At 56.6% G+C, this 22924-nt stretch overlaps 2 protein-coding genes across 2 annotated transcripts in view; one reads left to right on the top strand and one right to left on the bottom strand.

Moving 5' to 3' along the window:
* Positions 1 to 22924, top strand: part of LOC102463808 (RING finger protein 112-like) — a 107687-nt gene that overhangs the window by 20782 nt on the left and 63981 nt on the right. The window lies entirely within an intron of this gene.
* Positions 12818 to 22924, bottom strand: part of LOC112547711 (uncharacterized) — a 47926-nt gene continuing 37819 nt past the window's right edge. Inside the window, exons 25-30 of the mRNA XM_089778867.1 lie at positions 21212 to 21265; positions 20550 to 20624; positions 20046 to 20318; positions 19530 to 19802; positions 18959 to 19231; positions 12818 to 15552 (exon numbers count right to left, since the gene is read on the bottom strand). Coding sequence (XP_089634993.1) covers positions 15043 to 15552; positions 18959 to 19231; positions 19530 to 19802; positions 20046 to 20318; positions 20550 to 20624; positions 21212 to 21265 — 1458 coding nt within the window. The 3' untranslated portion in view covers positions 12818 to 15042. The remainder of the gene's footprint in view (positions 15553 to 18958; positions 19232 to 19529; positions 19803 to 20045; positions 20319 to 20549; positions 20625 to 21211; positions 21266 to 22924) is intronic.

The following is a 22924-nucleotide window of genomic DNA, read 5'->3' as shown; positions in this document are numbered from 1 at the left end:
CAATAATGAAGCCTATTTTAGGCTCACTGGGTTCTCATACTCTCATCCAGCTCTGTACTGTTGTTTCTGCCATTGGGTTAGAACATGTGATGACACAGAGCCAAAGCATGGGGAGGCCTGTGATGCCCTCAGTGATGTTACTGGCATCACTTCCTGCATCAATTTTGCCTTGGGGGTGTCATGTTACTGGATTTTGAGGGGAGCAGCCAGATCACTGCTGCACTCATAGGTGGGGGTGTTGGCCCCAAAAATGGTATAAAAGGGGGCCATGTGGGGTGTTGGATAGAAGCTTACTGTCTGCTGATTCTATGTACGCTAGTCATGTGATTGTATAATGTCTGTGGGTGTAGTTAGGAGTCTGTAATCTGTATAGATCAGTGATCTCCAACCTTTTTACACCCAAGATCACTTTTTAAATGACAGACCAAGCCAAGATCTACTGCCCCGCCCCTTCCTTGAAGCCCCGCCCTCTCTATTCTCCTCCACTCCATCACTTGCTATCCCCAACCCTTATACTGCTGCTTTAAAAAAAATTCTTCTGTAGGAAGAGGTTTTTTCCAACATTTGGCCTGTTTAGACTGGACCAAATGTCAGAAAACCCCCTTCTTTCGGAAGCCCCCTTATTCCTCGTGGAAATAGGAATATAGGGGTGACCGAAAGAGCCTGTTTGCTCTTCCACTAAAAAAAGCGGAAGAACAAACGCAACCCTGGGTGAAGAAGAGTTTTTCTGGGATATCTCCAGAATCCTGAAAAACTCCTGCAGTCTAGCTGGACCCTTGCTGTGTTGAGACAGGATGTGTAGGCTCCGGGGTGGGAATGAGGGATTTGGAGGTGGGAAGGGGTGAGAGGTGCAAGCTCTGGGAGGAAATCTGGATGGAGGAGGAGGTGGAGAAGGGGACACTGGCTCGGGGAGGGGGCTCCAGGCCGGGCAGTGTTGGGGTACTAAGCAAGCCAAGGCTTGTGGATGTGAGGGTGCAGGAATTTGGGTTGGGGTATGTGAGGGGCTCAGGGCAGGGGGTTCCAGTGTTTGATAGGCTCAGATCTAGGGTCTGGGGAAGGGGGAGTGCAGGAGTGGTCGTGGCCAGATGGGGGTTTGGCTCCAATTGGGGGATTGTTGGCCAGGCTTCATTTTTAAATAAAATACTGTGTCAAACACAAAAAGTTTCTGCATTGTCTTTATTTATGAGAATGGCAGGGAACCTGCCTTGAGTCAGGGGTCACTGACCCATAGAAAAGTCAGTTGGGAGCAGGGGACACAGTATTGAGGAGGGGTACTAGTGGGTTCTGGGGCAGGGAACAGGGTGCCAGTGGGGGCAGGGGATGCCTGCTAGCCTTGATTACCTGGCCGCAGTCTCTGGCCACTCACTGGGGAAACAGAAACGAATTCACCCAGCTCCCGGCATGTCTGCCCTCCCACAAACTATTGCAACCAGCCGCCCTGGGTCTGTCACAGGAGTTATGAAGTGTTGACTTTTTGAATTGCAGCATTTGCTGTCATTAAAATAATGGACGGACCCTCCCCATCACTATCTGCAACTGTGCAAAATTAATTAGAGAAACAGAAAAGCTGCATCCAAATAGGCATTGTTCTCTCTCCAAACTATCACAGTAATAAAACTCCCATTCTGTCAGCTTGCCAAGCCCGGTGTGTCAGGCTTTGTCATGATCATGAGGGTTAGCCAGCAGCCTGGGAACTAAGGGGTTAACCTTACCTAAGTCAGGTAGATTCAGCCAATAGGAATGCAGGTAGGAATTTCAAACTAGGAGAAAGGAATGTTTGGTTTCTCCCTGCTTTGTCCTGGGGGAGTTCCTCTCCAGCTACGGAGGGAGACAGACATGTGTCTCTCTCCAAGAAACAATTCTTCACTTTCTGTCAATAGGGCAAAGTTTAGATACATCCGTTCGGTTTTATTGTTTTATGGTTTGGGGAAGGGGATCTGCTGTCTGTGCACTGTTTTAAAAAATGTTTGGCTTTCCTTTGTAACTAAGTTCTGGGCCCATGGTGGAATTTCTCCATGAGTAGTACTTTGTTACTTTTCCATCTGGTCATTATACTTGCAACAGGGCTATTGTGGTGACAATAAAAGTTCTTTCTCTTTTCTTTTTATTAACCTGGTATTGCTTAATTTTTGTGTCCTGGTTTTTACTTTAGGGGTGAGATTTCCCAAGTGATCTCTCCCCTGGTTTCTTTGTTAATACTTGGGTGGTGGCAGCGGCGTTTTTATCCCCAAAATCTAGGTTGTTAGGATTTTGGGGGGGAGTTTTATACCAAAGCCTGGAGAGATCTGGGTTTGGGGTACTTTTGCTGGCCCCCACTCCTGCATTGATCATGCCAGAGTGAGGAAGGAGCCATGACAGGCTTCCTGTAAAGCCCGGAGCTCCAGCAGTCAGGTGAGCCCTGAGTCTCATGGGGTCAGTTTCTCGCTCGTGACAGAGAAGAACGAGCCACGAAGGCTCAGAAAACCAGACGGGCCTGGAGCTGCATTTTCCCCCTTTTCCCTCCTCTGACCTCCCCCCAGATCGATGGGGCTCTGGCCATTGGTACCTAGAACATTCTCGGAAGTTCCGGAAAGGCTCGGACGCGGCGTTCGAACGCTGTCACATGAGCGGCAGACAGAGAGGCGTCCGGCCCTCACAAACCTGCCTGCATGCTGTGGTGCTGGGTCCACAGACGGTCTTATGAGCTGGGGAACCTTAAACCCCACTGAGATTGCCGGGTTTAACTAGCCCTCTGCCTCTTGGGCGGCCCTGAGGAGAAACTCAGGCTTCATGGCAAACAATTCCCGCTGTGACTACCAGAAGCAAACGCTGGTTACAGGGAAGGGGACCGGTTAGAGATCAGTAAAATGCTGACAATTATGTTCTAAAGATGTCTGAGCCGGGGGGGTGGCCAATTAACCTGCCTAAAATTGTGACTGACTCCCCAAAATCATGAAAAGAACACCAAATAGGGGAGAGGGGATTTCCATCCTAACGTCAGGAATTTGGACATGGATTTGGGTCTAAATGTCATGATTCTGGGTGGGGATTTGGAGCTAAATGTCATAGAACACTAGAACTGGAAGGAACCTCGAGAGGTCATCGAGTTCTGTCCCCTGCTCTCAGGGCAGGACCAAATACTGTCTGGACCATCCCTACAGGTGTCTGTCCAACCTGCTCTTACATATCTCCAGAGATGGAGATTCCACAACCCCTATAGGCAATTTATTCCAGGGTTTAGCCACCCTGACAGGTAGGAAGTTTTTCCTAATGTCCAACCTAAACCTCCCTTGCTGCAGTTTAAGCCCATTGCTTGTTGTACTGTCCTCAGAGGCCAAGGGGAACAATTTTTCCCCCTCCTCCCTGTGACGCCCTTTTAGATACTTGAAAACTGCTCTCATGTCCCCTTCTCTTTTCCAAATAAACAAGCCCAATTCTTTCAGTCGTCCCTCACAGCTCACGTTTTTTAGACCTTTCATGGTTCATATTGCTCTTCTCTGGACCTTCTCCACATCTTTCTTGAAATGCGGTGCCCAGAACTGGACACAATACTCCAGCTGAGGCCTAACCAGAGCAGAGCAGAGCGGGAGAATGACTTCTCGTGTCTTGCTCACCACACTCCTGTTCACGCAGCCCAGAATCACGTTTGCTTTGTTTGCCTCTGTCACACTGCTGACTCATATTTAGCTTGTGGTCCACTCTGACCCCTAGATCCCTTTCTGCCATGCTCCTTCCTAGACAGTCGCTTCCCGTTCTGCATGTGTGAAACTGATTGTTCCTTCCTAAGCGGAGCACTTTGCATTTGTCCTTATTCAACTTCATCCTATTGACCTCAGACCATTTCTCCAGTTTGTCCAGATCATTTTGGGGTACTTATAATTGTTTTTAAAGGGGGTACTTTATAAAAAAAGGTGGAGAAACAATGCTCCAAAGCACTTGCAACCCCTCCGAGCTCGGTATCATCTACAAATTTAAGAAGCGTCCTCTCTATGCCAGTATCTAAATGGCTGATGAAGATTGAACAGAACAGGTCATAAAACAGACCCTAGCGGAAACCCACTTGTTCTGCCCTTCCAGCATGACTGTGAACTCTTAATAACGCCTCTCCTTTTCCAACCAGTTATGCACCCACATTATAGTAGTTCCATCTAAGCTGCATTTCCCTGGTTTGTTAACCGTGTCTGCAGAGTTACGGGCGACAGCAGCCCCCTTTGGCTGCAGATCACCGTTCCCAGCCAACGGGAACCGCAGGAAGCGGTGTCCCATTCCGTGTCCCTTCCTGAGGCTCCCATTGGCTGGGAATGGTGAGCTGTGGCCAATAGGAGCTGCAATCACCTGTTCCTGCTGACATGCAGATAAGTACAGCGGCAGCAGCCCATGACGGGCTAATCCTGGTGAACTTGCCTCCATTTGATTGCCCACCTGGTCTAGGTATACCGCGTCTACCGCTTTCCCCTTAGCCACAAGGCTTGTGATCCTGTCAAAGCTAGCAGGTTGGTTTGGCATGAGTTGTTCTTTAGCAATCCAAACTGGCTGTTATCTATCCTCTTATCATCTTCCAGATGATTGCTTTAATTATTCGCTTCCTAATCTTCCTTGGCACCGAAGTTAAAGTGACTGGTCTGCAGTTTCCTGGGTTGTTCTTGTTTCCCTTTTTATAGCTGGGCACTAGATTTGCCCTTTTCCAGTCTTCTGGAATCTCTCGCGACTTCCATGATTTTCCAAAGAGGACAGCTAAAGGCGCAGACACTCCTTTATCAGCCACTTGGGTGTTCTAGGTGCATTTCATCAGGCCATGGGGACTTGCAGGCAACTCACTTATCTAAGTGATTTTTAACTTGGTCTTTTCCTGTTTTAACAGCTGAACCAACCCCATTTTTTCCAGCACTCGCTACGTTAGTTGTCCCGTCACCACCAGTCATTAAACATCATTGTCGTTCCACACACGCTGCCTTCCACTTCCAAATTCCAGCCGATTCCTCTCACTTTGTGAAAATCAAATTTAGAGCAGCTGCTCCCACTGGCCTTCCCCACAGTGTGCAATCAAAACGTGTCTCCCATACAGTCCAAGAACTTGTCGGATAGGCTGTGTCCTGCTGTGTTATTTGCCCAGCCAATGTCTGGTTAGTTGACGTCCCAACACCACCAAATCCTGCTCCTTGGATGATTTTGTTATGGTTAAAAAAAAAAAAAGCCTCATCCACCTCTTCTGCCTGGGTAGGTGGCCTGTAGTAGATCCCTAACATGACATCCCCCTTGTTTTTTACCCCTTTTAACCTAACCCAGAGACTCTCAACACGTCTGTCTCCTATGCCCATCTCCACCTCAGTCCCAGCGTGTACATTTTGAATATCTAAGGGCTAGCTTGCAGCACAAAGGATCCGCCAGTAAAAGTCAGAGGCTGCTGTAGCAAAGGGAGCCTACATTGGGAGAAACTCTTTGCAGGAGAGGATGGGAGCTCTAGGTTTGAGGGGTGTGTGTGTGGCCAAAGAGTTCAGAGTATGGGAGGGGCCCCTGGGCTGAGCCTGGGATGGGAGGTGGGGCAGGAGGTTGTGGGGCAGGAAGGGGCTCAGTCTGCAGGCTCCAGGTGAGCAGCGCTTACCTGTGGTGTTGTCCAGAAGCAGCCAGTGTGTCCAGCTCGGAGGGTCTGGGGTAGCTGAGCATCTGTGCAGGCACCATCCTCACAATTCCCATTGGCCATGGTCCCCAGCCAATGGGAGCTACAGAGCCACCGCAGACCCCACGCTGGTGCCTGTCAGGAATCATGGGCCGTGTGAATGGTTGGCATGAGTGGATGCGTGAATCACCAGGAAGTGAGTGGAAGAGAGGCTGTGCTGAGGTGCAGGCAAGAGCCCGGGAGGAGTGTGGACTTGTTTACAACTTTAAGAAGAAGGACCGTGTGAAAGAAAAGACCGGAGTGTGCGGCTGAGGCAGCGTTCCCGGCATTGCTAGATAAGAAATGGTATCAAGGGAAGAATCTACCCAAGGACAGACCATTGTTTCTCACTCGTGGTGAGACAGGCAAAATTGGGGGGGTGCAAAAACCGAGTGTTTCTGGATGGGTTGTGGACACACCAGTAAGAAGAAGGGGGGGGGGGGTCACTAACAGACATCACCCCACCGGGACTGTGTGCAGCTAGTGGATGGCATCTCACTGGACCGGCCCCCGCCGAGGGGATATATCCCACACCAGTTTGCCCATGAGTTGGAGTCCATTAATTCAGCATATTGGGGTGCCGTGCACGTCAGACTTGCGCCTCAGCCAAATTAACCAACGTTACCTGGGGTCTGGCCAGCCCCAGAGGTGAGTGTGAGTGTGATAAACCGGATTAAGAATTAGGCTCCTAAATTGGTTAATAATTAGATTTAGAGTGTTAAGTATTCCAGTTAATTATTGCTTGCAATGCCCTTTCATGGCGTTCACTGTGGTCTGAATTCAAGGACTAACTACACGTACAGTGCGTTTCGAATTTGCTCCGCAATGGCTGGCGCTAGACCTTGTGGCAGGCGCAGGTGTCTGCCGTGGGTCCCTGGTTCTGTGAGCCGGTTCTCATACACGTGCTCCGCTGAATCACCCGAGCAGCAGCAGCGCCCTCTGGTGACATCCCTTCCCGGGAGCGGAGCGGAGCCAGTGCCGGCAGGACGCCCGTCTGCCCTGTTGCACCACCCACCCGACTTTGAGGGGCCCAAAATCTCCCCAATGGGTTTCAGGGTCCACCGGGAGATTGAGGCTCGTTTTGGGAGACTCCCGGGCAACCCTGCGAATGGCACCCACATGCCCATGGCTTTTAAAGTGGAAGTGTCTTGGCCTTTAGCTGCCCATGTCATGAGGCATTGTGCCTCAGTTTCCCCTGCCATCCAGCAGCTGAGCTGGGTCAGGCTCTCTCCGCTGCACCGAGCGCGACGCCTGTTTGCAACCCCAAGCGGAGAAGCGGGGTCTGACAGGGCTTGTTTGTCGTCACTTGTCATGGTCTCATGGGTCAAGCCCACACTTGGCCTGTTTTCCTTCTGGGTGCAACCCCCCCTTCAACCTGTTCTGGGAGAGTACCCCCCCACCTCTGGGCTGGCATCTCCCAGGGCCTTCAGCCTGCCTCTGCCGTGGGCATCCTCTGGGGGTCCCCTCCCTCTGGACCCCTGGGGCCTCACTGCCAGGGGGACTAGTGCAGCCCTGTTCTCCAGCCCAGAGCAGTCTGAGGGAAGGTGGGGGGATGGGTTAGAACCTCCCCGCTGTGTGAGGTGGGTGTGACAGACCGGGACGTGTCTGGGCACAGCTGAGGGCGTCAGCTCAGGGCGAATTGCTCGAATCCGGGGCTCCTTACAGCCCCCAGACTGGTGACCTCTCCAAACAGGCCACAGACCAGTCCCACAGAGCGCTTCAGCTGCCTGCCTGAAGCCTCCTGAGCAAAACCCCTCCGACACCCCAGCAATATCCGTGCCCCAGATGGCCCCGGGCCTCATACACAGGTGGGGGATCCTAGCACCCAATCCCACCTACCCTGAACAAGTTCTGTCCGGTTCCAAGAAACCAGTCACAGATCCCTGGTCAATTTACCCTCCGGACCTTACCCACAAATCACGCTGGGCCAATCCTTTAGAATCTATATCTAAAGGTTTATTATTACAATAAAGAAAAGCATGAGAGTAAGATTATTAAAGTACAGTACGTTACATGCATCGAATCTCCCAGTTCTCGATGCAGGCTCTAGCAGAGATGTTGCAGCTGCTGGTTTAAAAGTTCTTGTTGCACATCCCAGCATCAGGATGGGTTCACAGGTCTTCCGGGCTCTTCGATCCCTGCAGTGCTGCCTCTGGGATGAAGTGCTGAGCTGAGAACAAAATGGCATCGACCACATGGCCTCTTTATACCTCCTTCCTGGCCTCTTCTGGTCTCAGCTGGTCACCTGGTCCTCAGCCTCTCTGTGTTTCCTGCTGGCTGCTCTCAGGTGACAGCCCCCATTCTTTAGGTGTGTCCTTGGCCCATTGAGAGCCATTGTCCCCCAGGGTCTCGCTAATTAGCACGTCCACAGGCCCGGCCCTGCCCAATGCTCAACCACATGCAGGGAAATCTTCAGTGTCCATACAAGTACATGCTAATAATTGCACACACAGACATTATACAAACACATGAACAGCGTACATAGGATTAGCAGATAATAAGCTTCTATTCAATACCTCACATGGCCCCCTTCTATACCATTTTTGGGGCCAACACCCCCACCTATGGGTGAATCAGTGATCTGGCTGCTCCCCTCAAGATCCAGCAACGTGACAGTGGGGCTGGGGGGAGCACAGGGAGCACTGGGGTGTGTGAGGGGAGGTGGGGGATGGGTTATAACCTCTCCCCTGTGTAAGGGGGGCTGGGGGGCACAGGGAGCACTGGGGTGTCTGAGGGGAGGTGGGGGATGGGTTATAACCTCTCCCCTGTGTAAGGGAGGCTGGGGGGCACAGGGAGCACTGGGGTGTGTGAGGGGAGGTGGGGGATGGGTTATAACCTCTCCCCTGTGTAAGGGGGGCTGGGGGGAGCACAGGGAGCACTGGGGTGTCTGAGGGGAGGTGGGGGATGGGTTATAACCTCTCCCCTGTGTAAGGGGGGCTGGGGGGGCACAGGGAGCTCTGGGGTGTTTGAGGGGAGGTGGGGGATGGGTTGTAACCTCTCCCCTGTGTAAGGGAGGCTGGGGGGCACAGGGAGCACTGGGGTGTCTGAGGGGAGGTGGGGGATGGGTTATAACCTCTCCCCTGTGTGAGGGGGGCTGGGGGGTACAGGGAGCACTGGGGTGTGTGAGGGGAGGTGGGGGGATGGGTTATAACCTCTCCCCTGTGTAAGGGGGTCTGGGGGGCACAGGGAATATTGGAGTGTCTGAGGGGAGGTGGGGGATGGGCTATAACCTCTCCCCTGTGTAAGGGGGCCTGGGGGGGCACAGGGAGCTCTGGGGTGTCTGAGGGGAGGTGGGGGGATGGGTTATAACCTCTCCCCTGTGTGAGGTGGGGCGGGGGGGCACAGGGAGCACTGGGGTGTGTGAGGGGAGGTGGGGGATGGGTTATAACCTCTCCCCTGTGTAAGGAGGCCTGGGGGGGCACAGGGAGCTCTGGGGTGTCTGAGGGGAGGTGGGGGGATGGGTTATAACCTCTCCCCTGTGTAAGGGGGCCTGGGGGGGCACAGGGAGCACTGGGGTCTCTGAGGGGAGGTGGAGGGATGGGTTATAACCTCTCCCCTGTGTAAGGGGGGTCTGGGGGGGCACAGGGAGCACTGGGGTGTCTGAGGGGAGGAGGGGGGAAGGGTTATAACCTCTCCCCTGTGTGAGGGGGGCTGGGGGGCACAGGGAGCACTGGGGTGTCTGAGGGGAGGAGGGGGGAAGGGTTATAACCTCTCCCCTGTGTGAGGGGGGGCTGTGAGGTTCTAAGTAATTTGACCTTCTTTGTAGTACCCAAACCAGTCTGCGTATTACAGGGTGGAGGAAGCCCAGCAGCCCAGCGCTAGGGAGAGGGCCGGAGAAGAAAGGATTCTAGCTGTGGCTACCGGGCAGTAGGGTGCCCCACACGTTCAGGTGCTCTACACTGCCATGTATGCCGAAGGGTGGCCCTGCTCCCAGCTGGTTTCTCACAGCCTCTTCATTCACATCACTGGGACCCTGCCCCAGGCTCTATCAGAAATATCCTACCTCACAACTATCCATTCCATGGCCTTCTGGGAACTTTCCCCCTGGAAGATCCCAAAGTCCTTTATGGAGCAAGGGGAGCTGCTGGTATTGGACATCGGCCCTCGCGTTTCCATTTGGTTTTGCAGGAAGCTCGTGCTGTGGTAGCCCCAGGTGGAGCAGAACAAACACCAATTCCATCTCATCAACAGGTGCAAAGTACCAGCCCAGATTTCCTTGCTGGGGCTGCCAGGAAATCTGCCCTCCGTGCTGGAGAAGAATAGCCCCAGGGAGGGGCACTCAGGTGCCTGTAACACCTGCCCTGGCACTTTTATCACCCAGCTGAGCGTTGAGCCGAGCGGTGGCTTGGCCAAGGCAGGTCGGGGAGGGCTGAGCCATGGGGCGTCTCTGCTCCCCACTGGTCCCAGCGCTGCTGGCGATGACCCTGCTGCAGGGCGAGTGAGGGGCGGGGATGTAGGGTCCTGCCCTGTGAGGCTGCTCCCCAGGGCCAGCCCTTGAGCTCAGAGGGAACTCTGTGGTTTAGATGCCGATGGTCTGATACCCACTAGGGGCAGCGCTGCTCAGACTGGTCCTAAGCATGGAGGCCAGGGAGTGTCTGGTAACCGGGCGGAGGTGGGTGAAGGATGCAGGAGGTGGGTTGTGGGGAAGGGGATGGGAAGTAGGATCTGCCAACCTCAGGGAACCCGGTGGCCAAGATGAGTCCGTCTGAAGGGGTGGCCATTAGATGAGTAACCAATGAACGTCGTCCCAAGTCTTGCTGGCCCAGCCCCCTCTGGGCAACAAATGTCGGATCCCTCATGGAGGCGTCGCAGGCCAACGAGGTCATAAACCCGACATCACAGGGTCAACTGGATGGAACTGCTGAGCTGCATGGGGCAGATCCCCCAAGCAATCATGGGAGAGAGGCAACGAGAACGGTGATGGGTCAAAAAACAGGGTGGGGAGTGACACGTAAACCTAAACTCTACTGTACCCTCTAGCCCAACGCTCATGACGCCCTAAACCCCAATGACAAGTACCTTCAGCCCCAAGGTCCATGACGCCCTCAGTCCCAACACCCATGATGCCTTCAACCCCAATGCCCATGACACCCTCATCACGTACCCCCATGATGCCTTCTCCTCCTACCCATGAGTCTTTGCCTTAACCCCACAAGACCCTCAAATCCAGGATAACCCTAATCCAGTGGTAACCTTTGCCCCATTATAACCACATCCCTGTCCACAGTGCTATCATGGTCACTCTCTTCCGAGCACCCTCGGTCGGCGAAAACACAAGGAAAATCGTGGTAGGGCTCCACTCAGTGACCTCAGTCATCAAGTGCCTGGGTTTGGTTTCCAGCAAGCCCGGGCTGGGCTAACCCCAGGCAGAGCAGAACGAGAGCGGGAACAACCTGCTCAGCAAGTGGAATTTACCAGCTCTTCTTTGCTTGCTTGGGTAAGCAAGTAATCCAGCCCCATTATTCTCCACTGCGCCAGGGATGGGCTCACCGGTGCCCATAAAAACCGGCCCAGAATTTGCATCCCCAGCTGGGTTTTGAGCCGAGAGATGGAGGCAGCTGTGCATGGTCATGAGAGGCCTGGGGAAGGCTGAACCATGGGGCCCCTCCGCTCCCTGTTGGCCCTAGTGCTGCTGGTGATGACCTTGCTGCAGGGTGAGAGAGGGGTGGGGGTGTAGGACCCAGGAGGAGGGGGAGGGAATTGAGCTAGGGAATAACGGGGGGAATCAACCCCTTGGTGCTTCCCAGAGCCCTGCGGTCTGGATTGGTGCCTTCAGTGCTGAGTGGCCCCATTCAGATCAGTGAGGAGTGTTGATTCTTGAACCTACTGATGGTAAATCAACTAGGGACATGGCCAAAAAGTGGTGTTGGTGCTGCAGAGAGCAGGGCTGTTCTGGGGCAATGAGCGGGGCTGGGAATTATGGGTGGAGCTACTGGAATGCATTGCCCTCCACACACCTCCTCAGACCCCAGCAGCACCTGTGAACATACCCCCAACCTTGACCCCCCCCCCACGCACACACATTAATGTCTTTCCCTTCTCTTTTGTCACTTGCTAGGTGCTCAGGGGAGCTGGAATCACACAAGTAAGAGCTCAGAACAAAACACCAGCCTTACCTGCCCTGGACTGGCCTTGAGGAGGTGGTTGGGAGCCAGGACTGCTAGGCTGTGTCTAGACTGCATCCCTTTTCCGTAAAAGGGATGTAAATTAGACACATTGCAATTGCAAATGAAGCGGGGATTTAAATCCCCCCCGCTTCATTAGCATAAAAATGGCTGCCGCTTTTTTCTGGCTCGGATCTTTGCCAGAAAAAAGCGCCAGTCTAGACGGGGATCTTTTGGAAAATAAAGCCTTTTCCGAAAGATCCCTTATTCCAAGAGCCTCGAGCATGAGAGTGACCCCGACAGGGAATCGCAGGAATCTCAGGAAAGATTCAGAGTCAAACCTCCACCCTAGAGCTGCGCAGCTCACTTGGGCGCCCAGATCCGGAGAAGGGTTTGTGCCCCAGACCCTGGCAGGTGCCACAGACGCTGGATTCCCTCGGGCCGGGTGTGATGCTGTCTGTAGTGACCAGCATGTGTTCCCTGCTGGAATCTGTCTCGGCAAAGCCCAAACCCGGCCGGCAGCAGGGCGCCCCCACGCTAGCGCCACGCCGGGCAGGGGTGTCGGAGGGGGCTGGGGGGGACGCTCTCACACTGAGGGTCATGTTCCCGGCCCCCCTTTCCTAACCCCACCCAGCAGGGATGCACCCGGAGCGGCTCAGAAAAGGAAGCTCAACATGGAGCCTGTTCTTTGTGCCCCCTTTCAGGTGTCAGGCGCAAGAGCCAGCCCCCGCCGGATCTTCCCCACCGCCACCAGAGGGCAGCAGAAAGCCCCCTCCCCCTGGGCTTCCCGTCTAGGCTGGGGGGGGGGGGTTTCCACTGACATGAGTCAGCAGCAGAAAATGGGCATTCTGTTGGGGGGGGCTCCCACCGACCTCTAAACATATGAGTGACCATTTCTGCCTCCTCTTTGAGGAAGACAGAGCAGGAGCCCCGAGATTCCCCCCACCCCACCCATCAGCCCCACTCCCACAGCTGGGGGCAGAATCCAGGGATCCTGGCCCCCGCCCCCAGCTCTAACCACCAGCGCCCCCTCCCGCCCCCAGAGCCACGGAGTGAGCCAGGATTCCTGGCTCCCGCCCCTTGCTGCCAGACCCTGCTGCCCTCCCCCAGCTGGCCAGAGAAGGGTCCTGGCTCCCGACCCCCAGCCGTGGCCAGGAACCGCCTCCCCTCTGGCTACCCCGGGACCGGAGCCCTTAGCTGGGCAGGCGGAAGTCGGAGCCTCCTGGCTCGTCACTTTCACTTTCACTTTCACTTTCACTTTCGCTTCTCCAGGCGGAAATGCTGCCGCGCCGGCACCAGCTGGAGGCCAGGAACACAGGCGGTGGGCGGGGCAGAATCTCGCTCTCCAGGCTCCTCCCCCTTACGGGTGGGAGGGGTTCTGTAGGCCCCTCCCCCCCGCTTTGAGCCGGGAGGGGGGCAGGTCTGGCCGAAAGGGGACGCCCAGCAGCGAGGAGGCGCCAGCCCGGGGGGGCGGCCTGGGGGGCGCTGTGCGGGAAATGGCCGGGCGGGTCTCACTGGACCGGACGCACGTTTCCTGCAGGGGACCCGCCAAGGCCCGTCTGGTGCCAAGTTCCCATTTAAGAACCAGCCTCTGGAAGCGTCTCCCTGCGGCCTCCTCCCCGGCCCCTCCGGAGCGATGCGTTCCCGGGCGCGGCTACTTCCCCTCTCCGGCCACTGCGGGGTTGGGCGTTGGGCTCCGATGACCGGGCGCTTGGCTGATAGCGGGGGCAGGAGCCAGTCAGCAGCGAGGTGGCCTCCCACGTCCCAGGGGGTCGCCCTCCGCCTCCTCCCGTGGCTGGCTGTGGGTCTCTGCCCCGCTATTTGAACCCTTGCTTTGTACTTAGCCCCTCTCCCATGACTGTGGGTTGCGATAGCCACACATCTCTAGGGTCGCTGGATAGCTAAGCTCCAATATGTGCCACCCACGATGCAGCTGTGACTGGGGGTGGTCAGAGAAGTCCTTTGGGGAGTGACCCTTAGAGAGCCAATTATGCCACTAACACCTGCCTGCTTGCTCTCTGGGCTCCCCACCTCCCTGTCTTGCTGGGCCAGACCCTCGTGGTCCCCCAGACAAGGCACAAAGTCGGGGTAAATACCCTGGCTGCGTCTAGATTGGCATGATTTTCCGGAAATGTTTTTAACGGAAAAGTTTCCCGTTAAAAGCATTTTCGGAACAAAGTGTCTAGATTGGCACAGACGCTTTTCCGGAAAAGCACTTTTTGCGGAAAAGCGTCCATGCCAATCTAGATGCGCTTTTCCGCAAAAAAGCCCCGATCGCCATTTTCGCCATCGGGGCTTTTTTGCGCAAAACAAATCTGAGCTGTCTACACTGGCGCTTTTGCGCAAAAGGACTTTTGCCCGAACGGGAGCAGCATCGTATTTCCGCAAGAAGCCCTGATTTCAGACAGTAGGAAGTCAGTGCTTTTGCGGAAATTCAAGCGGCCAGTGTAGACAGCTGGCAAGTTTTTCCGAAAAAGCCGCTGATTTTCCGGAAAAACTGGCCAGTCTAGACAAAACCCCCCTGAAGAGCAAGGCAGACACTGAACCCCTTTAGCTCCGGGAGAATGCAGGGGTAGGGTTCAACACCCCCAGCCACTGATCAACACTGCCTTAGGCAGAGCAAGCTCATTCATTAATTTCCCCTTGTTAGCCTGAGCTGAGATTCTCTAAGTGCTTCAACCAAAACCACACTGTTGTAGGTAACATGTAAAAGGGATTAGTTGGTGCCAGACAGACAGATCCTTAGGGATCACAAGCAGCAGGCACAGCAATCACAGCTGCTCACCTAAGAAATAAAAATAAAATCACCGCTTAGAGTCCAAGACTAAGAGAACCAGCAGCGCACCCCTGACCTGGCCTGTTGAGGCGGATCAGAATCTCACATGACTGTTCCTTTGCCCTGCTATGGACCCTGCGGCACTGAGGTGAGGTTTCCAGGCCATGCTTAGGAAGATGGGATGCAAAGGGAAGGTTTAGGGGTGGCTGGATCCCAGCCCAGAAATATCCATGTTTAATACCGATGCGCTCTCAGAAGCATTCCGAGCCTTTTGCCATCCTTCAGTGTATTATTGTCCCCATTACACAGATGGGAAAGTGAGGCAAAGTGACTTGCCGAGGTCAGGGAGGAAACCCAGGCTGGAGGAGGGAGCTCAGTCCCCATCGTCCTGTGCCCTGACCTCTGGGCTAGCGCAGGAGAGGGTGCGGTGTTCTCCAGCCAGGCTCAGATGAGATGAGCTACACGCCCCTCACCAGAACCTGGGTGACTCCCCCGCCCTGGGGTGACCTATGGCAAGAGGGTGCTGTTTAGATCAGGGGATCCTTGTCGGATGGATCCTCAGCGCCATCCCCCTCCTCACTTTGTCTGCTCGCGGCCCTGGCCCTCTTCTTATCCGTGTGGGCGACGGTCCCACCCACCCCCCCGCCCACAACTCCCCCAGTCGCGGCGCCCACTGCAGCTCCAGCAGCCGCAGATCCAACCACGCCGAGTGCTACAGCAGCTTCAGCCGCGATGGCAGCAGCAGCAACCCCGGCCCCCACAGCTCCTCCCACCGGTGCCAGGACCACTGTCCCCACAGCAACACCTGCCCCAACAGCAGATCTTGTGAAGCGCTTCCTATAGGTCTGTAGGAATGTCTCAGTCTTCGGTTTCAGCTCTTCCTCCAGCTCTGCCAGCAGGGTGTCCCTCTCCACTGTCGGCCCCTGCATGTTCAACCGGCATCGCTCCAGCAACCACCAGCGCTGCTCCTCCAACCGGTTCTTCATCTTGCTGGGCTTCACCCGCAGGCACTTGATCGGGTTCCGGGAGTCGTTGTCCTGCAGCCACCGGGACAGGAGACGGCCCAGAGAGTTATTGCAAGCTACAAACTGGGAACCAGGACATCAGGCGGACAGGGGGCCACGGACAGGGGAGAGCAGGAGACCCCGCCGCTGAACGGCTGCCGGGGAGAGGGCCAGCCTTGGTGTGAGTGCGTGTGCTCGGCTGCTTGAATTCTGATTCTGACGTCAGGTGATTTCAGCGACTGTGCCGGTTGGGATGGTGTGTCTGGGAGTGTTTGAGCCTTTGCTCCCGTCATTGTCTTGGATCAGCCTCAGAATCAGCCTTCCCGTGTCACTAACGAGGGTGGGGCCTGACCTAGGCGAGCAGGCTTTAAAAGCCAGAGGCAGAGCGAGCAGGGGAGCGAAGTGGACAGGGGCTGCAGACAGGGGAGTTTAAGAAGGAGTCCTACGATGGTCAGGAAGACCCCCAGGACCTGCGCCAGCTCTGCTCCTGTCTCCTCTGCCGGCGCCTGTAGCCAGACAGACCACCTGACCATGGATGCCTCTACCCAGATCCTGCAGGGACTGCGGCTTGCAATTCCCACTGACTGCAAACCAGGCTTGTTGGAGGGAGAGTTTTCTATTTGTATTTTAGGTGTAATAATGTAGTAATGAATGCTGTATGTTAAGGTAGGGATAGACTTTTAGGCCTTTAGTTAAATATATATTTCTCTGACAGAAGAAGTGGGGTTCCACATGGGGTTACCAGACAGCTTCAGAAAAAATACCGGACACAATTGATTGGGCGGGAGGAGTGGGCGGGGCCTGGCTAGGAGGAGGGGGGGGGACGGGCAGCAGGGCTGGGCGAGGGAGATCAGGGGGAGTGGCTGGCAGGAAGGAGGGCTGGTCATGGGGGTCGGAGGCAGCAGGGCTGGCCGGGGGACATCGGGAGGAGAAGAACCGGATGGCAGGAAGCAGGGCTGATTGGGAGGAGGTTGGGGGAGCAGGGCTGGCTTGAGGGGGGGAGCGAATCAGCTGGCGGGGAGCGGGACTGACCCAGGCACATGCAGATCCCAGGGCGCTGTCTGTCCTGTGCATGGTCCCGGCAAAGCACGAGTGAGTCCAACTGCGGCTCCACAATGCCCTTGACCAGCGCCCAGAAGCACGGACAGGGCTCCCCCTCCTCCCCAAGGCGTCACTCCTACATCAGAGGCAACCAGGGCCCCACCTCCCAGCCGCTCCTCTGGCCCCGCCAGGCTTCCGTCGGCGCCCAGCCAGAAAACACCAAACATTGCACATGGCCGGTATTTTCTGATTTTTTTTACCAGACAGAGGGCCCAAAAAACCGAACTGTCTGGCTGAATACTGGACACCAGGCAACTCTAGCTCTGTTCTGGGACCGGTTCTGTTCAATCTTCATCAGCCATTTAGATACTGGCACAGAGAGGACGCTTGTTACACCAACAGGATGAAGTTGAATAAGGACAAATTCAAAGTGCTGCACTGAGGAAGGCACTTCCTCCTATTGACCTCTGACCTTTTCTCCAGTTTGTCCAGATCAGTTTGAAGTATGGCCCTGCCCTTCAAAGCACTCGCCACCCCTCCCAGCCTGGGATCATCTGCAAACTTAATGAGCGTCCTCTGCATGCCGATATCTAAATCATGGACGGAAACATTGAACAGAACCAGACCCAGAACAGACCCCTGCGGAGCCCCACTTGTTCTGCCCTTCCAGCAGGCTTGTGAACCGTTAATAACGACTCCCGGAGACCGGTTATCCAGCCGGTTATTCCCCCGCCTCACAGTAGCCGCATCTAGGTCGTATTTGCCCAGTTTATTGATACGATGATTGCGTGGGACTGTACCAGATGTTTTACTAAAGTGTAGGCAAGTGCATTAGAAGATAAGTGTAACGGCAGCACTGGACCAGATGTTCCAGGGAGAAGCCGTGGATGGATGTAATGGCGCCAGGAGATTGCTGTGCACCCCTGTTGCGATGCAGATGAGAGACAGAGGGACAGACCAGGCGCAGACCAGGCAGGTACCCGTCTGGGGGGACAAGAGCTGGGATGTGCGGGGAGCAAGGTGCGCAAACAAGCCCTCCCCAAACGGTGACGAGTGAAGCAGGATGGTGTGGAACTCCCGGGTCCCAGGAAGGCAAACTGCCCTCACAAGGCACCGCTCTGCCGTGGGCCCAGCTTCCATCGTGCCCAGCTCCTGGAGCACTGGTGTGGACGGACAGAGCCCGGCTCCTCCCTTGCTCAGCTACCTGCCCGGAGGCGATGGAAGCAGCAGGCGGGTGACGCTAAGGCGTGTGCGCGTCCCCGCACGTGCTCTGTGCTCGTGTGTTCTCAGTGAACGCGGTGCATTGCCTGGTGCCCTGAAAGGTCCCGTGAGCGTCCCAGGCGCTTAACGTTACCAGGGGCATGCGCTGCACAGACGCGGACTGCAGCTGGGGCTGCCTCTGCAGGGGGGGGTGCTGCACAGACTGGCCCTGATAGAAATCAGGGCCCCCAAATCCCGGGCTCCTGGCGTGCCAGCCCTTGCACAGACCCACCCCGAAATGAGATCAGCCCCCACCACGGGGCACAGCGCAGTCACCCCCCAACTGGGATCAGCCCCCACCACGGGGCACAGCGCAGTCACCCCCCACCTGGGATCAGCCCCCACCACGGGGCACAGCGCAGTCACCCCCCAACTGGGATCAGCCCCCACCACGGGGCACAGCACAGTCACCCCCCAACTGGGATCAGCCCCCACCACGGGGCACAGCGCAGTCACCCCCCAGCTGGGATCAGCCCCCACCACGGGGCACAGCGCAGTCACCCCCCAACTGGGATCAGCCCCCACCACGGGGCACAGCGCAGTCACCCCCCAGCTGGGATCAGCCCCCACCACGGGGCACAGCACAGTCACCCCCCAACTGGGATCAGCCCCCACCACGGGGCACAGCGCAGTCACCCCCCAGCTGGGATCAGCCCCCACCACGGGGCACAGCGCAGTCACCCCCCAGCTGGGATCAGCCCCCACCACGGGGCACAGCACAGTCACCCCCCAGCTGGGATCAGCCCCCACCACGGGGCACAGCGCAGTCACCCCTCAGCTGGGCTCAGCCCCCACCACGGGGCACAGCGCAGTCACCCCCCAACTGGGATCAGCCCCCACCACGGGGCACAGCGCAGTCACCCCCCAGCTGGGCTCAGGGCTCCCACTGCACCAGGCACTGCAGAGACCCCCCCCACCCAGACTATTACTGCACCCCCATTGTGTGGGGCACTGCCCGGGTACCCTGACAGAACGGGGCCCCTCACTGTGCTGGGATGGAGCCTCCCACCTCGGCAGCCCCCTGGGAGCTGGAGACAGGAATTCCTGCCTCCTGCCCAAACCCCGTAGCTGGTGGGGTTGGCTGGGTTGGATTCTTGGGGTTCCCCTGGCTGGGGCACAGCCCCTGTCCCACACTCACCTTCTCCTTCAGCAAGGCAGCGTGCTCTGCACGGGTGCTGTCCATGACGTGCTGGTTGGTGGTGTGATTCCTATAGCGCTCTCTGAAGGTCTTCAGTAAACTCTCAGCCTCCAGAACCAGCTCCATCTCCAGCGCCGTCAGCAGGGCCTCCTCCGGCTCCGCCATCTCCTCCCGGCACCGCCCCAGCACCGCCCTGCGCTGCTCCCCCAGCTGCTGCGCCATCGCGCCCGGATCCACCCGCAGGCAGTCGGCCATGCGCCGGGACAGGGCGTCCTGCGTGGGGCGGAGAGGAGGGGCCAGGCTGTTAGAAGGGGGGTGGCCCCGTCCCGCCCATGGGCCCTGAGCAGCCAGTCCCCCCACACCCCAGTGAGATCAGGGCCCTGTGGTGCCAGGTGCTGCACAGACCCTCTGGCTGAGATCAGGCCCCGGTGTACGTGGCTTGGAGTGTCCCATCCCTGCAGTCCCCATGGGGGCCAGAGCTGGAACTCACCAGTCCCCCCGCCGCCGTGGGGCTGGCTGGGATGGGTTGGGCTTCCCTGGCTGGGACACAGACCCGGCCCCACCGACTCACCTTCTCCTTCAGAAACTCAGCGTGGGCTGCGTGGGCTCTGTCCAGGGCTCTTTTATTGACAGAGTGACGCTGGTGGCGCTCGCTGTTGGTTTGCAGGAAGGTCTTGGCCTCCCGAGTCAGCTCCTGCTCCAGCGCCGTCAGCAGGGCCTCCTCCGGCTCCTGCATCTCCCCCCGGCACCGCCCCAGCACTGCCCTGCGCTGCTCCCCCAGCTGCTGCACCATCGCGCCCGGATCCACCTGCAGGCAGTCGGCCATGCGCCGGGACAGGGCGTCCTGCGTGGGGCGGAGAGGAGGGGCCAGGCTGTTAGAAGGGGGGTGGCCCCGTCCCGCCCATGGGCCCTCTGGCTAGAGCCCAGGAACTTCCCCCCACTCCCTATCCAAGACCAGGCCCCTTTTGTGCCTGGGTTGGACTCTCCCCCCTCCTCCCAGGGAGCCAGAGAGGAGAGCTCCCGTCTCCTGCTCTAACGCCCATCTTCCCCAGGGACTGGGCTAGGGCACGTCCCCTCCCCCACGCACCTTCTCCTCCAGAAACTTGGCGTGGGCTGCACGGCCTTTGTCCAGGGCTCCCTGGTTGCTGGCGTGACGCTGGTGGCGCTCGCTGTAGGTTTGCAGGAAGGTCTCGGCCTCCCGAACCAGCTCCAGCTCCAGCGCCATCAGCAGGGCCTCCTCCGGCTGCTTCATCTCCTCCCGGCACCGCCCCAGCACCGCCCTGCGCTGCTCCCCCAGCTGCTGCGCCATCGTGCCCAGATCCACCCGCAGGCAGTCGGCCATGCGCCGGGACAGGGCGTCCTGCGTGGGGCGGAAAGGAGGGGCCAGGCTGTTAGAAGGGGGGTGGCCCTGTTGTACCCAGACACTTCCCCCCACCCCAGTCTGAGACGGGACGAGGGTTGGAGTCTCCATCTTTGCAGGGCAGCGGGAGATGAGAACTCTGTTCCCTGCCCACAGCTGTGAGGAGGGGGGTGGGGCGGTTCCCTGCGGTTCCCGTCTAGGAGCACAGCCCCTACTTGCCCCCAGACTCACCTTCTCCCTCAGGAAGGCAGCGTGGTCTGTGCGGGCCCTGTCCAGGGCGCGCTGGTTGTGGAAGGCGATGGCCATCTGCAGGGGACAAGGCTGGGTGAGCTGGTTTATGGGGTCAGGGAAGGAGGCCTGGAAGAGGCTGCTCACAGACTTTCCTATTTCCCTAGGGGGTGGGGCAGCCCTGGGCTGGGTTCCCTAGGGTGGGGTGGAATTTCCATCTCTAGGGGTGTTTCAGTCCTGGCCTGACCCAGCCCTGGCTGGGATGGTTGAGTTGGGTGGGTCCTGCCTTGGACCGGGGCTGGAGTCGATGCCTCCTGAGGGCCCTGCCCACCTCATCCTCTGTGCTTCTACCACCTTGGCCACATTGCCATATGGAAACATCCACTTCTGGGCCAGGTCCGATAACTGGTCTTACTCCACGGCGCCAGGCACAGGGCAGGTGGCGCCAGGCCTGGGGACGTGTTGGGGCTACAGGCCTACGAACTGGGGGTGCATCAGAACCAGCTGCCCTGTGGCCCAGTCACATTCGTCTACCCTGGGGCCCAGGAACCTGAGATTTCACCCAAACCCTTCCCAGGCCCCCCAGCAGGGGGACCCAGCTCCCAGCCCTGGCATGGCCGGGAGAGGAGAGACCCCCACGTTCGGGTCGGAGGCAGTGACGGTACCTGGCAGGGGGAGGAGAAGCCGGAGCGATGGGTCCTCATCACATGAGATAAGTTCTGCCAAGGAAGCAAAAGGGACGATCAGACCACAGACTGCGCAGGGCTGGGCTACACTAGGAACATGGGCAGAGCAGCGATGCAGCCACCTCTGGGGCGGGGCATCTGGGAATGAATAAGGGACCCAAGAGCAACCAGGGAGCTACAGGCCAGTCAGTTTAACGTCTGTGCCGGGAGAGATAATGGAGCAGGTAGCTACGGGATCCATCTGCAGACCCCTGGCAGGTACCAAGGTGCTGGGGAGCAGCCAGCAGGGACTGTCAAGAGCACCCCTGTCCCAGCAATGGGAGAGCTGTCTTTGGGAGGGCCAGGGGCCTTGTGGCTGAGGGAGAGGCGCTGGTCGTGGGATACCCAGCAGGGCCGGCAAACGATTGCACAATTGAATCCTGATGAATCGCGTGTGCAGCCCCTTGGAAACACTGCGGCGGCGTCGACATGGTCGCACACGACCTGCTTTTTGCTGGGGGGCTCTTCAGGAATTTTTGAAGTGGCCCCAGGCCGCACAGGAAAGGGCGGAGACTCTGCTCCATGCTGATTAGGCCTCAGTTGGAATACTGTGTCCTCTTGCGGGCACCGCGTTTCAAGAGAGACGTGGCGAAACTGGAGAAGGCCCAGAGAAGAGCAACAGGAATGAGGAAAGCTCTAGAGAACATGAGCTGTGAGGGGAGGCTGAAGGAATTGGGCTTGTGTGATTTGGAAAGGAGAGGGGACCTGAGAGCTGTTTTCAAGTATCTAAACAGGTGTCACAGGAGCAGGGAGAAAAATTGTTCTCGGCCTCTGAGGACAGGACAAGAAGCAAGGGGCTTAAAGTGCAGCGAGGGAGGTTGAGGTTGGACATTAGAAAAATCTTCCTGCCTGTCGGGGGGATTAAACACTGGAGCTGTGTCTACAATGCATGTGTTTTGGGAAGAGGCAATGCACATGGAGTGCTGATTTGCAATTTTGCGTACTTCTTTTGCATAATCTCTTCCGATCCGTTTTTGCACAAAAACCTCTTTCTGCGCAACATCCTTATACATCTTGTCATGGCTCCTTCCTCACTCTGGCATGATAAATGCAGAAGTGGGGCCCAGCAAGTGTACCCCAAAACCTTATCTATCAGGCTTTGGTATAAAACTTCCCCCCAAAATCTTAAAAAGCTAGATGTTGGGAATAAAACTTCCACTGCCACCACCCAAATATTAATAAGGATATCAGGGGAAAGATCATTTGGAAAATCTCACCCCTAAAGTAAAAATCAGGACCCACAATTAACCAATACCAGGTTAATAAAAAGAAAAGAGAAAGAATTTTTATTATCACCACAATATTCCTGTTGCAAGTATAATGACTAGATGGAAAGGTAAGAAAATATACTCAGGGAGAACTTCATGGGCCTAGAACTTAGTTACAAAGAAAAGCCAAAACATCTTTTAAAAAGTGCACAGACGTCAGATCCCATACCGAAACCACAAACAATCAAATCTAACGGATTTATCTAAACTTTACCCTACTTACAGAAAGTGAAGAATTGTTGGAGAGAGAGACATGTCTGTCTCCCTCAGAAGCTGGAGGGAACTCCCCAGAGACAAAGGAGAGGGAAAAACCAAAAATTCCTTTGTCCCACTTTGAAATTCCTACCTACATTCCTGTTGGCCACTCCACCTGGCTAGGTAAGGG

This window comes from Pelodiscus sinensis, chromosome 5 (genome assembly GCF_052426305.1).
Source record: "Pelodiscus sinensis isolate ZL-2025 chromosome 5, ASM5242630v1, whole genome shotgun sequence".
Lineage (NCBI taxonomy): Eukaryota > Metazoa > Chordata > Testudines > Trionychidae > Pelodiscus > Pelodiscus sinensis.
This window is presented reverse-complemented; position numbering and strand designations above follow the sequence as displayed.